At 38.8% G+C, this 14,493-nt stretch overlaps 2 protein-coding genes across 2 annotated transcripts; both read right to left on the minus strand.

Annotated features, from left to right (window-relative positions):
* Positions 1–3: 3 nt before the first annotated feature.
* On the minus strand, positions 4–6,591 carry LOC113029162 (uncharacterized). Its single transcript, XM_026179845.1, has 11 exons — positions 6,338–6,591; positions 6,087–6,149; positions 3,822–4,247; positions 3,555–3,615; positions 2,847–2,982; positions 2,527–2,622; positions 2,007–2,299; positions 1,502–1,725; positions 1,014–1,214; positions 708–897; positions 4–455 (listed from the first exon to the last, which is right to left on the minus strand). The coding sequence occupies exons 1-11, from the start codon at positions 6,437–6,439 to the stop codon at positions 148–150; spliced, it is 2,100 nt and encodes a 699-aa protein (XP_026035630.1). The 5' UTR covers positions 6,440–6,591; the 3' UTR covers positions 4–147.
* Positions 6,592–7,111: 520 nt separating this feature from the next.
* On the minus strand, positions 7,112–13,639 carry LOC113029164 (delta-type opioid receptor). The gene is made up of 3 exons (XM_026179847.1): positions 13,270–13,639; positions 9,530–9,882; positions 7,112–9,004 (listed from the first exon to the last, which is right to left on the minus strand). The coding sequence occupies exons 1-3, from the start codon at positions 13,515–13,517 to the stop codon at positions 8,475–8,477; spliced, it is 1,131 nt and encodes a 376-aa protein (XP_026035632.1). The 5' UTR covers positions 13,518–13,639; the 3' UTR covers positions 7,112–8,474.
* Between the last annotated feature and the right edge of the window lie 854 nt (positions 13,640–14,493).

The raw sequence follows: 14,493 nt of genomic DNA on the forward strand, positions 1-14,493 counted from the left end.
TTGAAAATTATTACATTTCAACATTAAATGCAGTCAGAATTTATTTCAACTATCTTGTATGAAGCAAAGTTACTTGAAACTACAATTAATGAACAGGATTAGAGTTAACAAACCCACCATTTTAATTTCACTTTTTTTGGAACATGTTTAGATGGTGCTGAATAAAGCTCCATTCATGAGTGCTACTAAGAAGCAGTAATGAAAAGCATCATCATCAGCCATTGTTGTTTCATTCACAAAAAGCTGAAGCTCATTTGCACATGTGTGTGCAATCGGGAGATGTTTGCTTTCATCGTGAATGAATGTTATTTTAGGAGCTGGTTGAAAACCTATGGCTGGAACCTTGCTGCTCCCGGTGGCAAAAGCCAAGATGTGACCAGGCCTCAAAGCCTTCACAAATGCCTCTTCATCCTTGGTAAGAGTCCTTTCTCCAAGTGAGTCTCTCAGCTCTTCATCTAAAAACAAAGAAAAACCACCGTTAACCTGGGGACACTAAAATAGTTAAAGCTTGAGCTAACAACTAAATGATGGCTAATGTTTTTATAAAAAATACAGAGGTTCTGTCTTTGCCTTGCTTGTCAGTTGTAAGCTATCATACATCTTTATTCCTGTTTTGTGTGCGCGCATGTGACATAAAAAGACAAAGTTTTACTTTAGTGTCCCGAATTGTTTCATGGCCAGACTACATTATGTGAATTTCTGCTTACTTTCGACACACTGGAGAAATTCCCGAAATTTGACCACCATCAGCTCCTCTCTAACTCTTCTGTTGCTCCCAAGGACAGAATAGCTTGGCCTGAGAACCCCAGCAATTAAACTGGCTGTCAGATCTTTGTCCTCCCCCGATAGGTCAAGCAGAACACGCAAACTGGGGTTCTCTCTCAGGAGTGATAAAATCTAGACAGAAAAGTTTAAATAATGGTTAAATTCCAGTTTTAAATATAAAAAGTAGCTCACTCTAAATGATTATAAAATAATGACCAATTGATACAGAAAAAAAATATAAATCTCACTCCATAGTAGGACAAGCCATCAGTTAGTTGATCAAAACAGCTTTGCCGTTGCAGAACTGCAAGGTATAGAGCTGCATTTTTCACAAACAGATCTTTATTGGCCATGGTGACTGTGAGTGGAAGACCTTCAACTTGATATCGCCATGAGTCGCAGCAGCTGACTGCTTCCTCCAAATCATGTTGAGTTGTTGCATTTACAACCTAAATATTTAAGAAAAACACTTTAAATGTTTGTTTTTTACCAGTGTACACAAATACTGCAGATGGTTCATTTTAATTGGACTCGAAACGTTTTTGTTTTGGTTTATTTGGCTGTATTTCACCAATATTTTTTTTTTTTTTAACAAAAAGGAAACAAATTGAAAATATAATACATGGAATTGCCTCTAATAACCAAAAGTGTATTTATTATATATTATAAAAGAAGACCAGAAGACTTGTGAATATAGGAAATATTACAATATTCTTGTTATAATATTGCAATTCACCTTTTTCAGATTCTCTCTTAACTCAGGGTCACCTATATCATCCGGTGTTAGGTGTACTTGAAGAATGTCTCCTGACACAATGTAGTCTACTACATGTGGAGAGAGAAAGGCAGGTGCTTCTCCACCTTGCACTATTATCGTGGACAACATCCTGCCAATGGTTCGATATACTCCATTTTGCAAGTGTAGGATGTTAAATTTCAGTGTGCATCCATTTGGTGTAGCTGAAAAATAACACACAAAAAAGTATATTCTGTACAGACCCCAAACTGATATCTTGAGATTGACAGACAAAAATGTATTACTTTTTTTTTTTTTTTACTGTTTCAGACACACAGAACATAACAGATTTATTATCTGTAGTCATTTATTAACTTGTTAATGTTCTGTCAAACAATGTTCAGATCAGGTGGTTGTTGCGTTTGTAACATTATAAAAACGAGTGTCGTCAACAAGCCTTTAGGCCTTGAGTAAGTAAGTTAGTTAGACTGTGAAATCCTATTACCTTCAAAAGCACCACTGTCCTGAAAGATGGCCTTCACCAGTAAACGGAAAAACTCCCGCCTTGGCCCCCCAAGGTCAGCAGCATCTTCCTCTGTATCATGTTCATCGCTTGCAAATGTGACATAAAGCATCTCACAGCTTTCTGCAAACTTGGGTCTCTTGAACTGACGCAAAGCAGTCGACCACACATTGGCTCGACTGATATGGAGTTGTCTTGTTCCTGGTGTAATGACTTTCTCACTATGAGCTCTAAGAAGACCTTCAATTTCTTCTTTGCTGAGCTTCTTAAAAGACCTATATAAAAAAGGGACAATGACAAACAGATCTTGGGGAAAAATGGAAATTTGCTGTACATTTGACTCAAGTGCACAGAGTTACAACATATAATTATGTTGTGATAGTCCATATTAAATTAGTCAGAAATGAGCAATTACCTTTGTAATTGTGTAACTGCAAAAAAATGATGCAAGTAAAGATGCAAATAAAATATTCAATTATCAAAGGTTACTTTCAAATCTTACCTTGAAATATGAACTTCACTCTGTCTATCAGACTCTTCTAGGAGGCTACGCTGAATTGCCTCTTCAAGAGCTTCATCTTCCTCCAGAAAAATAGGGCTAAGTAGATAAGAGATATTAGAAATCATAAAACATGTCAGCCTTGAAGAATTTCTCACACTACATCATTAAAAAAAAAAAAAAAAAAATTAAATGTAAATCCTAAAGTTGCAGTCATTCAGCAAAAAAAACCCCAAACATGCAAATTGGAAACTTGCATCAAAACAATATCCTAAACAACATCTAAAATGAAGGATTTCTTTAACCCCTAGACAACAGCTTACACAAATTCTGCCACATTATATGGAAACATCTGCTGTCCCTCTGCCTGTCCCTCATTTTCACTCTCTTGAATGCAGCTCTCTGTTTCCTGATGCTTGGCCTCACTTTCACCTGGTGTTGTAGACAACGCATGATGCACTGAACAAAGGAAAGAAGGTCAGCATGACTTGCTTCATAATGTTAACAGCCTTTATATATCCTTATATTAGTTTAAGTGAAAGTTGGGCACATATTCCTCCTTGGCTGTAATCACCTGTGATAATTCGTAAACATTAAAATGGTAAATGGACTGTATTTGTATAGCACTTTTACTAGTTCCCCCTAAGGACCCCAAAGCGCTTTACACACCCAGTCATCCACCCATTCACACACTGGTGAAGGCAAGCTACAGTTGTAGCCACAGCTGCCCTGGGGCAGACTGACAGAGGCGAGGCTGCCATATCGCGCCATCGGCCCTTCTGGCCAACACCAGTAGGTGAAGTGTCTTGCCCAAGGACACAACGACCGAGACTGTCCGAGCCGGGGCTCGAACCGGCAACCTTCCGATTACAAGGCAAACTCCCAACTCTTGAGCCACGATCGCCCCAATCGGACAAATTAACGATGCTCTCATCAAACAAACCCCCCAGGAATTATTACGCACTGCAGTAACAAAATCTAACTGGTCATCGAGCTTAGAACCTCACTAGGTTTTCATTCACATCACATACCTCGTCTTCTCCGGCAGACTGGACTTTCAAAGTCACTATCAGACAGCTCTTCTGGTTCCTCCTGAGGGAAAAGAAAGCATGTTCTACATAAAATCAAATACAGTTGCACCAAATCACTGGTAACACAGAGGCACATGGCTGCACTAAAAACTGTTTACACCTGCTGAAACTGCAATATTAATTAATACAATTAATAAAATTATGTTAAGGGAACAGACTCACTTTTTAGACAATAAATATTTCTGCACTGCAATATAAAATGTTTACCTGTGCAGGTTTTTGTATCCCTGCCATTATATAGAGGCAGGTGGTGGAACAAATCGAGCCAACTTCTTGGCCACCCCAAAGAAAACTGCTAGAAACATTTGGTTTCATTAGTCGTTTACATCCTCTAATTGTACTCAAATACTCAAAAGGGAATGTCTGGCCAGTTGACAGTGCAAATGTTCTTCTGAAGATTGCTGCTATTTCTTCTCTAAGTTGTGCTTCAGACCAGTCAGATGTAAAGGAGATCTTCCCAATAAGGCCATCTTGTGCTAGTTTTGCTCGTGAATCTCCTCTCGGTATGAGAAACGTTGATGTTGAAGACAAGGGCAAGCACACAACATCTTTTGTATAGTGTTTGCAGGTCTTGTTTTTTCTCACAAAATGTGAGCGCGTAGCATGAGCTTGAGGAACTGATGGAAGAGGAACCTGAAATGAATTCAAACACAGATACAGATAGACACCTATGCATTACAATACATCCGTAAGGTTTCTGTTATCTGTTCATTAAAAACAAACAAACAAACTGTAGACTCAGACCATCTTACTATTGTCTACCCATTACACAGAAAACTGAACCTTTTGTATCTTGTAGATTAGCATTTGGTGATTGTTGGTCAAGTTGGTGATTCAGTTCCCAGGTGCTCTAATCTAGAGCTCCCAATGAGTTTATCCGACTATGACTGTGTGCGAATGTTGGACAGAAAAAGTGCTTGTATTAATCTGTGCATGTGAATGGGTAAATGAGATCTGTTGTATAAAGTGCTTTGAGCACTCAATTAGAGTAGCAAAGGCCTGCAATTAGGTCAGTGTGTATTTGGACCCTAACAAGTTTTATTTTGTTGCCCGTTTACTGAAACATATTCCAATCAAAATTATATCATGGACATGATGTGCAGACTAAGCTTTAATTTAGGGTATCCATATTAAAATGATGATGTCATTACCAATTAAGCAGATAAAAGGCCTGGAATTGATTTGAGACGTAGTGTTTGCATTTTGAAAATTTTACTGTGAACAGACAACATGCGGTCAAAGAGAACATAACAGAAAAAAGAAAATTAAGAAATTAATACAGCCACTACAGTGACCATCAAAACGATGAAAAATATTGACGTAAAATTTATTTTGCGACACCACAGAACAAATGATAGCGTATAATATGAAATGATAGATGTTTTCATATCGTCATATCGAACAGCCCTAATACAGAGGGTTCACTGCAAGGTGCAAGCCACTCATAAGCCTCAAGAATAGAAAGGCTAGAATGGACTTAACAAAAAAAAAAAAAAAAAACATCTAGTAAAAGCCAGCTAAATTTTGGAAAAACATTCTTTGGACAGATAAAACCAAGATCAACCTCTACCAGAATGATGGCAAGAAAAAAGTATGGAGAAGGGTGGAACGACTCATGATCCAAAGCATACCACATCATCTGTAAAACATGGCAGAGGCAGTGTGATGGTTTGGGCGTGCATGGCTGCCAGTGGCACTGGTAGTGTTTACTGAATATGTGACACGGGACTGAAGCAGCTGAATGTGTTCAGATACATACTTGTCTGCTTAAGTCCAGCTAAAAGTAGTCACATTGATTGGGCAGCATTTAATAATAAAGATGGAAGATGACCCAAAACATACAGTCCAAGCACCCCATGACTTTAATAAAGTAAAGAAATAGAATATTCTTGAATGGCCAAGTCAGTCACTGGATTTTAACCCAATTGAGCATACATTTCAGTTGTTGAAGACTAAATTTAGGACAGAAAGGCCCACAAACAAACAGCAACTGAAAGCCAATGCAGTAAAGGCCTGGCAGAGCCTTAGTAAGGAGGAATGCCAGCATCTGGTGGTGTCCATGACTTCAAGACTTCAGGCTGTCATTGCCAACAAAGGGTTTTGAATAAAGTAATAGAAATTATCATTTTATTTTCAGTTATTTAATTTGTCTAATTACTTTAGAGCCTCTGAAATGATAGGATTGTGTTTACAAATTAATTTTTCCCTCTCACATTTTTATGCATTCATTTAGTCCAACCCACTGAATTAAAACTTAAAGTCTGCACTTCAACTGCATTGGAGTAGTTTCATTTTTAATTCATTCTGGTAATGTACAGAAGCAACATTAGAAAATGTGTCTGTATCCAACTACTTATGAACCTGACTGTATATCAAAACCAGTCAGCTAAGATAAGATAACATACCTTTATTAGTCCCACAAGGGGAAATTTCATGATAAATGAATTAAATGATATGTGTAAGAAGGCCTACCGAGCAGTATGGTATCCCAGTGGAGACGGCAGGTCTACTTGGTCCAGGTGCATTGCTGGATTCCTAAGGAAACATTTACATCAAGAACGACTGTTACCTACCTACCAAATAAATAAATAGAGTTGTATGATGTTCGATCTCTGTCTGCTGCCTACCAAATGAAATAATTGAGGACTAGCTAAGTAATTTAGCTTTGCTAGTTTTGCTAACACTGCTATCAACCCGTCCAAAATGCTATACAATAAACTTACCAAGTGCTGCGGCGTTTGTGAGGTCGAGGGTGCATTACCGCTGAATCGTTGGATGGCCGACAAAACGGCTCTTCCAATGTTTTCAGCTAAATCGCTGGACATGCTGGTAGGGAATAGTCGAAGCAGCTCATGGCAGTCAAAAGTGACCGTAAGAGGAGCGCAAACACAGAACCTGACCGCGACCGGCACACTTTAGCGCGGGAGGTTTTCTTGAAGCTTTTATTTTGGTATTTCCGTTGACCCGTACAATAAATTTGCATATTAGCTAAATATTTAGTTTCCCGTAACATTTAGATTTAACATTTAACATTTAGATTTATATATAACATTTAGATTTAACATTTAACATTTAGATTTAACATTTAACATTTAGATTTATATATAATATTTAGATTTAACATTTAACATTTAGATTTATATATAATATTTAGATTTAACATTTAACATTTAGATTTATATATAACATTTAGATTTAACATTTAACATTTAGATTTATATATAATATTTACATTTAACATTTAACATTTACATTTAAATATAATATTTACATTTAACATTTAACATTTACATTTAAATATAATATTTACATTTAACATTTAGCATTTAGATTTAACATTTAACATTTAGATTTAACATTTAGCATTTAGATTTAACATTTAAAATCCTGTTTTAAATATGAAAAGTTACAAATATTTTAGTAAATGTTGTAAAAAATGACTCGAAAAAACATGTTTTTGTAAGATTTAGAGCTAAATGTGGAAAAATGTTGCTGTTAATTTCGGCATGTTTCAGTTTACAAACGGCGCCCCATACAAAGCTGATAGAGAGCCCTCTGTCAAATTTTAAATGCACATTCAAGTCCAGGATCTTCCCTCCACATTCTCTCATTGATTAACTTGCTTTGATGCAGCTGAATGTTGCTTTTTGTTTTTTTCTTTGACTCTTACACAACTTCAAAGTCCAACACGAGTCAGTGAGTGCTCTCACACTGTGGTCAATCAGCACCATTCAGGCTCTGCACAGATGTGAAAATGTTTTTGGCACATGTCTGCTGTCAGCGATTCATGCAAATATCACCGGCATGTCAAATGCATTGAATAAAAATAGCAAACATTATAATATGAAGTGCTGTTTGACCCCTATCTAGTAATCATTCCTGAAGTCATTTTTCTGCCGCCACAAACATTTTTTCCTGGACTTGTAAAGGCACATTTGGCAAATGAAAAATGATAGGAGGAAATTTTGGGAATAAACAGCATTTGAGAGACAAATGAATCAAAACTGATGAAACTTGATATGGGCCAAGTGATTTTAATCAGTCTCCTGCTCGTTTACCCTTTAAATAATCATCAGTTCTCCTAAGATATCTTCACATAATTATCTCATGACCGTGTGTGCAATATTGTGTAATGATGATTTTATGAAATGCTAATCTGCTGATTATTTTGCCAGTAAGCTCAATACCCATCTATCCATCTCCTACTTATTCAATTCAGGGTTGTAGAGGTGATGTAACGTATCTCAGCTGTCAGTACACCCTGGGAAGGTTGGCAGTCTAAATTAAACTTATGGCTAAATAAATCATCATTAAAACAGTAAGCGATCATAAATTTGTTTTAAAAATGTTTAATTAACTGTCACGTATGAAATCAAAATCTTATTTAGGATGCTGGATGGTGCGAATGTTTAATTTTTCCTAAAAAAAAACCCCTCCCTGAATAATTACTTAGTCATCAAAATAAATGGGGATTCATGCAATAATTGGTTAATCAACTAATTGTTGGACCTCCATCAACAGTAATCCATATTAATTATAAGCAGCACTTTCTTCTTTGACCTACTTAAACAGAAACAGTGTTTGGTTTACATCCACCTGCCAGGTTAAACCATAAATGCACAATCTTTGTCTCGACCTACAATCACAGGCTGCTGTGAAGGAAAGTGTCAGAAGTCAGAGGACACTAGGATGGATTGATTTGGATTTATGGACAACCACATCGATGATTATACCCTGGGTGATAATGAAAATGAAGTGAATCCAAAACCCAGTCTACATTGCTGTTGTGATGTGGGTTAAGCCCAGGTATTGTGAGTCTTCTTTTCCAGTGTGGGAGATTGAAGACAGTTCCACTGCTAGTCATGTCGGCTTACCAGTCCCATCTGGGTTCTCCAGGGGAACAGCGGCCTCTCGCACAGTGCTGGGGGCCTTTTTGCTCCCTGACACCTTCTCCCCCTTCAGTCTGGCTGACAGGCAGAAGTCTTTGAAGCAGCGTTTGAAGTTCTCATCCAGAAAGGCGTAGAGGACAGGATTGAGGCTGCTGTTGGTGTAACCCAGAGCCACGCAGAAGAAGTAGGCGGCCATGATGGCGGTGGTTTCCGGCACGGTGACGAGAGCTTTGACCAGGATGAAGATGTGAATGGGCGTCCAGCAGACCACAAACACGGCCACCACGACCACCACCAACCGCGTGATCCGGCGCAAGTTGCGATCCTTCTCCCTCGAGCCGGACAACATTCGGACGCTCTTCAGCCTCAGGACCATGAGGGAGTAGCACACGGTGATAATGAGCACAGGCACGACGAAGGCAAAGACAAACACTAAAATCTTCATCAGTGTGTCCCACTTTGCGTAGGGATCGGGGAACTGCAGCGCGCACTCTGTTATGTCTGTGGAAGAACAGTGGAGAGAAAATAAAGTGGCAATTTTATTTATATGACATGTTTTATGAAACTCAATGTAATTAACACTGAAAATAAAAACAGAAAAACCTGTAGGTTTGATTATGTCTTAAGTCAGTGAAAACTTAAAAAAAGGCATTCACACACAGCTGCCAAGTATGAACAAAAAGGTTTTGAGTCTATTTTTGAAGTGCACTTTATGATAAATGAAATTCCACTTCACAATTTTCTGCAATCAATTTAGCAAGTTGCTGTAGAATAGCTAATCTGCACTCAACAAGGGAACATTTTGCTCTAAACGCTTTTTTATTTCTTACGTCATCTATATTCAGGAAGGATGTGCTCAATTTGTAGCTAATGAAAAACTCTTCAGTGACGGATGGATTTGATATATTGAATATATTTCTGTTCTTAACATTTTATTAGTACATGCTTGGAGAGTATTTGCTATGCATAGAAAGTGGACAGAGACTCTTAAACTTTTTGTTAGACATCGGGGAAAGACTTCCTCACCGCTATTCGTCTGAGTACCGCCCAGCACAAAAGCCGGTATCCCTGCAGCCGAGGACAAGATCCAGATGCACACGTTTATCATCTTGGCCTTGAGGGGAGTGCGGAAATCCAGGGCTTTCACGGGGTGGCACACGGCCACGTAGCGGTCCACACTCATCATGGTGAGGGTGAAGATACTTGTGAACATGTTGTAGTAGTCGATGGAGATGAAGACCTTGCATACCACCTCGCCGAAGGGCCACGTATTCAGAAGGTAGTCAGTGCTCTGGAATGGCATCGTGGTGGTGACGAGGGCGTCGGCGAGTGCCAGGTTGAAAATATAAATATTGGTGGCCGTCTTCATCTTCGTGTACCTGTTAAATATGCACAACACAAAGTTGTCCTGTGAGGAGAGATACGGCACTGTCTCGGCAGCCGTTATTGCTTCGCGACTCAGTGGAAGACCTTTGTTCTGGGCTCTTTGTGAATTAAACATTGTCCATTAGTCCACAGTGCTTTCTTGAATTTGTAATGCAATCTTTCAGGCTCACACTTCATTGTTATATGTAAAGTGGTGCTGGATTGAAACCATATCCAATGAGCTTTATACAATTGTGTATTTACAGATTTTTACTTGTGGTAGCACCAATGCAAAATACATGCAGAATTTTGGGGTTTGGGTAGAAATTTTAAAAAGTTGATATTTACTTGCTATAGTATGATCTGCAAGAACCTAGAAGATTCACCTAAAAGAATGAACTTCTGTTCAAGATTACAGCAAAATTATCATAAAGAGCGTCAGTGTTTCACAAGCAAACTTTGGTTAGAATAAACTGCATTCGTGTCATGTTGGAGTAATCAGAAAAATTTGTTTCCAACTGGAAAAATTATTGTGAACTCCCCTCCATTTGAGATCAACCTGAAAATAGACGTTATTTTGCACAATTTGCAGAGTTGCTGGTATTATATACCACAATATAGTGGGCTAAAGTAATTCAATTACTTATAAATGGTCTACTATTCACAAGCAGTAATCCAGAAAAAGAGACAGGTAAAACAATATTTCTTTATAATACAGCCCTCTGAAACCAGATATCATCGAGTTGCTTAAACAATGTACTTTTTAATTTAAGGAACCTATTAGCAACAAGTTACTTTAGCTAATCATGAAGACAAAAAACCCAAGAAAATAGTTGTGACCAGAAAAAAGAAGTTCAGTCTACCAGAAGTTCACTATTGAACACACTGCATGTCTTTTATTTATGGTGTGATTAACCCAAAATGTAGAAGCAGTAAATTAAATTTCAAGCTAACTAGCTGCTAGCTTCAGCTTTATATTCATAGATAAAGCTCAGTCCTCTGAGCAAAAGAGAAATTTATTTGTCATGATATCAAAGTTTTTTTCAAGTTTACTTTTAGCCACTTGGGTTTAGTTCAGCAGGCACTGACTTTGATATGTGGATTAATGTGTTAGCAAGCAGCTATTGTGTTTTTTATACACATATAGCAGAGAATAAGCGACGTTATATTCACTGGGAGTTGTAAATACATTCAGTGGCTTTACTTCAGTATGTAACGTGTTCAAGTGCAGTTGTATACCAAATATCTAATCAGCCAATCATATGGCAGCAACTCAGCGGATCTAGACATTGTAGTGGATCTAGTTCAATCTGAGAATAAGACTGGAGAAAAATGTGATTTAAGTCCCATTTTTGTGTCAGATGGGGTAGTCTGAGTATTTCAGAAACTGCTGATCTACAAAGGACAACCAGTATAGGATTTACCAAAAAGAGAAACTATCCAAATCAGCAGTTCACTGATTGAAAATATCTTGTTGATACAAGAAGCCAGAGCAGAATACCCTGACTTTTTCAAACTGACAGGTGAGTAACAGTAATTCAAGTATCCACTTGTTGCGACCAAAGTATGCAGAAGAGTGTCTTTGAATGGATAACATATCAAACCTTGAGGCAAATGGGCTACAGCAGCAGAAGACCACAACGGCTGCTACTTCTGTCAGATAAGAACAGGAAACTGAGGCTACATTTCACATAGACTCATCAAAAGTGAAAAATAGATTGGAAAAACCTTGCCTGGTTTGATGAGTAAGTGTTACTGCTTCTCCGACTTTTGCATGGTAGGGTCAGAACATGAAAACCCTTATCCACCTTGCCTTGTATCAGCTGATCAGGCTGGTGATGTATAATGATGTAGGACATATTTTCTTGTCCCCCTTTGAACTCCTCTGAGCACTGCAGCCTACCTGAGTATTGTTGCTGACCGTCCCTTTACGACCAAAATGTAGCCGTCTCCTGATGGCTTCTTCCAGCAGGATAATGCACAAAGTTCAAATCATCTCATACTGGTTTCCTGAACATGACAATGAGTTCACTGTACTCAAATGGCCATTTAGAGGCCAGGGGGTGGAATGGCAGATTCACATCATGGATGTGCAGCTGAAAAATCTGCAGTAACTGTGTGACGCTATCATGGCAAAATAGACCAAAATCTCTGAGGAGCTTATGTCAGATTGTTGAATCTGACATAAGGAATAAGAGCACACCTAAAAGCGAAAGATGGTAAAACGGGCAGTTTGGCTATATAAAACATGACATGTCTGAAAATCAGACAAGCGGCCTAAAACATCTATTTTGTGACCCAAATGAACTTTATTACATTTGAATAATTGCATATATTTCTTCCCAATAAATCAGCATTAAGCATCTTCTTCCTTCAGCTGTTCTCTGTGGAGAAACAGTAAAATGTACACTCTTGTCTGTAAAGTGACGTGAAAAAGCTGACTCCTGCAGACAGGCGAAGCCATCAACCTGATTTGAGGTAATTGTTGTCGAGGAATTGAAGCATTCTGGATGGCACTGCAGCAGTTCACGTTACATCAGATAAGATTTGTTGCTCACACAGACCATAAATAAAGCCCAATGAGGTGTAAGCATGTTATTGGGTTGACAAAGCACCACTGGTTTCAGACGTAATTAATTTTATGCCTGCCAGGCCAGACTTGATGAGAAATGTATAGAAACCCATTATATATCTGGGAGGTCTTGCTGGAGAGTTGCCATTCATAAAGTTGGCATGTTTCATTTTCTGGAGGAGGTAGAATTAGCTCCCTGTCACCAAGCTTTTGAACATTTAATGTCAGGTTAGAAATGACGACATTCCCTTTCTTTGCCAAAATGACGTCTTGTTTTCTTTTTTGAGACTTGGGGGTTTAAAAAAGATCGTTCTCTATCTGGATGCTGTCTCATACCATTTTAAATGCCCATTTTGTCAATTCTTTCATGAGCTTAGAGCATCACACCTTTTTTTCAGTGTCTCTGAAGCGCATCCAAAAACAAAATGCAGGCAAAAACAAGAACTGTGACTAACACCAGATGGCCTGGAGGTCACTGTGTAAGCCCAAGTCTGGGTGCTCTTATTCCCAAGCAATAACATTTGCAAAGGCAGAGAAGAAAAACATTCCTCTGGCTGGATCTTGATTTCTTAAAAAAAAAAAAAAAAAAAAAAGACATAATAGCATCTTTTCTCTTTTCTTTTCTCCATAGAAACAGAGAAGTGATTTCTGGCACACATGCGGATTTATTATTTATACTTTATGGTAAATGGTAAATGGCCTGTATTTGTATAGCGCTTTACTAGTCCCTAAGGACCCCAAAGCGCTATACACATTCAGTCATCCACCCATTCACACACACATTCACACACTTTATGATGTTATACAAAGTGGGGAGAAAAATCCTTACCTAATAATCACATACATAACGAGGCAGTTGCCCAACAAGCCGACCACAAACACCACGGAGTACACTGCGGTGATGATGGGGATGATGGGAGACATGCTCTCCTGCTCCCAGCTATCATCATCGTGGGTCACATTGCGGCTGTCAGAGTATCCGGATACCCAAGCAGTTGAATTCGCCGGACAGTCTTCCAGCAGCGAGGAGAGGCACTTGGTGTCTTCTTTGTAAATTTCAATCGGAGTGCTTTCCATTTTGACACCTGTTTGTTGTTGGGCTTGGAGGAAAAAAATCCTTTCTGGTTAAGACTTTTAAAATCGAGTTACTGATAAATTCTGCGTGTTGAATTCAGAGATGTAACATACGGCAGGCAAAAAAAAAAAAAAAAAAGATATGGTGATATCGGAGCAACTGAGCTGCAAAAAAAGCATCTAGAACATCTTTACTCAGTTATAAAAAGGAAAAAAGTTTGCACGATCAATTAATTAATGCAAAAACATCACACCTACACAAACTTCACTTTGGTTGTGGAGACGCGCGCAGATCTGGCAAAACACGTCCGGTAAAATACGCGCTGTGCTGCGAATCGTTGAGGGGAAAACGCGCACTGTAATGTGAAGCTTGCAGTTTACTCACCTTAATCACTCAGAAAAAAAGAGAGGGGGGGAGAAAGAGACGACGCTGTTTTTATTTTTAATATATCCTCGCAGGTATAATTCAGCCCGGCTTGTTTTGTTGCCCTGGTGAAGGTTACGGCTCATCAAAGTTTGGGGATGGTACTGCGCGCCCGGAGAGGAGCAGCGGCAGCTTTGCGGACCCTCGTGCACACGCACTGATGGAGAAGTGGCGCGCAATCAGGCTAGACCCACCACACACACACACACACACACACACACACACACACACACACACACACACACACACACACACACACACGCCTACAACATTCACCCAAAATATGAGATGACAGAGCGATGACAATAACCTGCAGGCAAGCGCACAGCTTCCCACAATCACCATGTCACAGCCGAGTAAAAACTGTTGAGCATAATGAAGTAAGATTTGTGCATTAGAAGCACTGAAAAGGTTTAGACGAGATTAAAATTGCATCTATGTTGCAGTTTATTAAAAAATGGTCCTATAACGATGTACAGGGGCTCGAGGAAATTCTCCGTGGGCAAAGAAAACACGTTTTTCCTTTTAAGTTGTGAATTCAGGCGAGAGTGCAAC

The sequence above is a fragment of the Astatotilapia calliptera genome, chromosome 9 (genome assembly GCF_900246225.1).
Source record: "Astatotilapia calliptera chromosome 9, fAstCal1.2, whole genome shotgun sequence".
NCBI lineage: Eukaryota > Metazoa > Chordata > Actinopteri > Cichliformes > Cichlidae > Astatotilapia > Astatotilapia calliptera.

Coding starts and splice junctions, on each gene's coding strand:
- LOC113029162 (XM_026179845.1), bottom strand. CDS start 6,439: ATGTCCAGCGATTTAGCTGAAAACATTGGAAGAGCCGTTTTGTCGGCC. Junction 2,623..2,846: donor TATAATGTGGCAGAATTTGT/GTAAGCTGTTGT, acceptor TTATCTACTTAG/CCCTATTTTTCTGGAGGAAG. Junction 898..1,013: donor ATGGCTTGTCCTACTATGGA/GTGAGATTTATA, acceptor TTTTCTGTCTAG/ATTTTATCACTCCTGAGAGA.
- LOC113029164 (XM_026179847.1), bottom strand. CDS start 13,517: ATGGAAAGCACTCCGATTGAAATTTACAAAGAAGACACCAAGTGCCTC. Junction 9,883..13,269: donor GTTATGTATGTGATTATTAG/GTAAGGATTTTT, acceptor CATATTTAACAG/GTACACGAAGATGAAGACGG. Junction 9,005..9,529: donor CGGTACTCAGACGAATAGCG/GTGAGGAAGTCT, acceptor GTTCTTCCACAG/ACATAACAGAGTGCGCGCTG.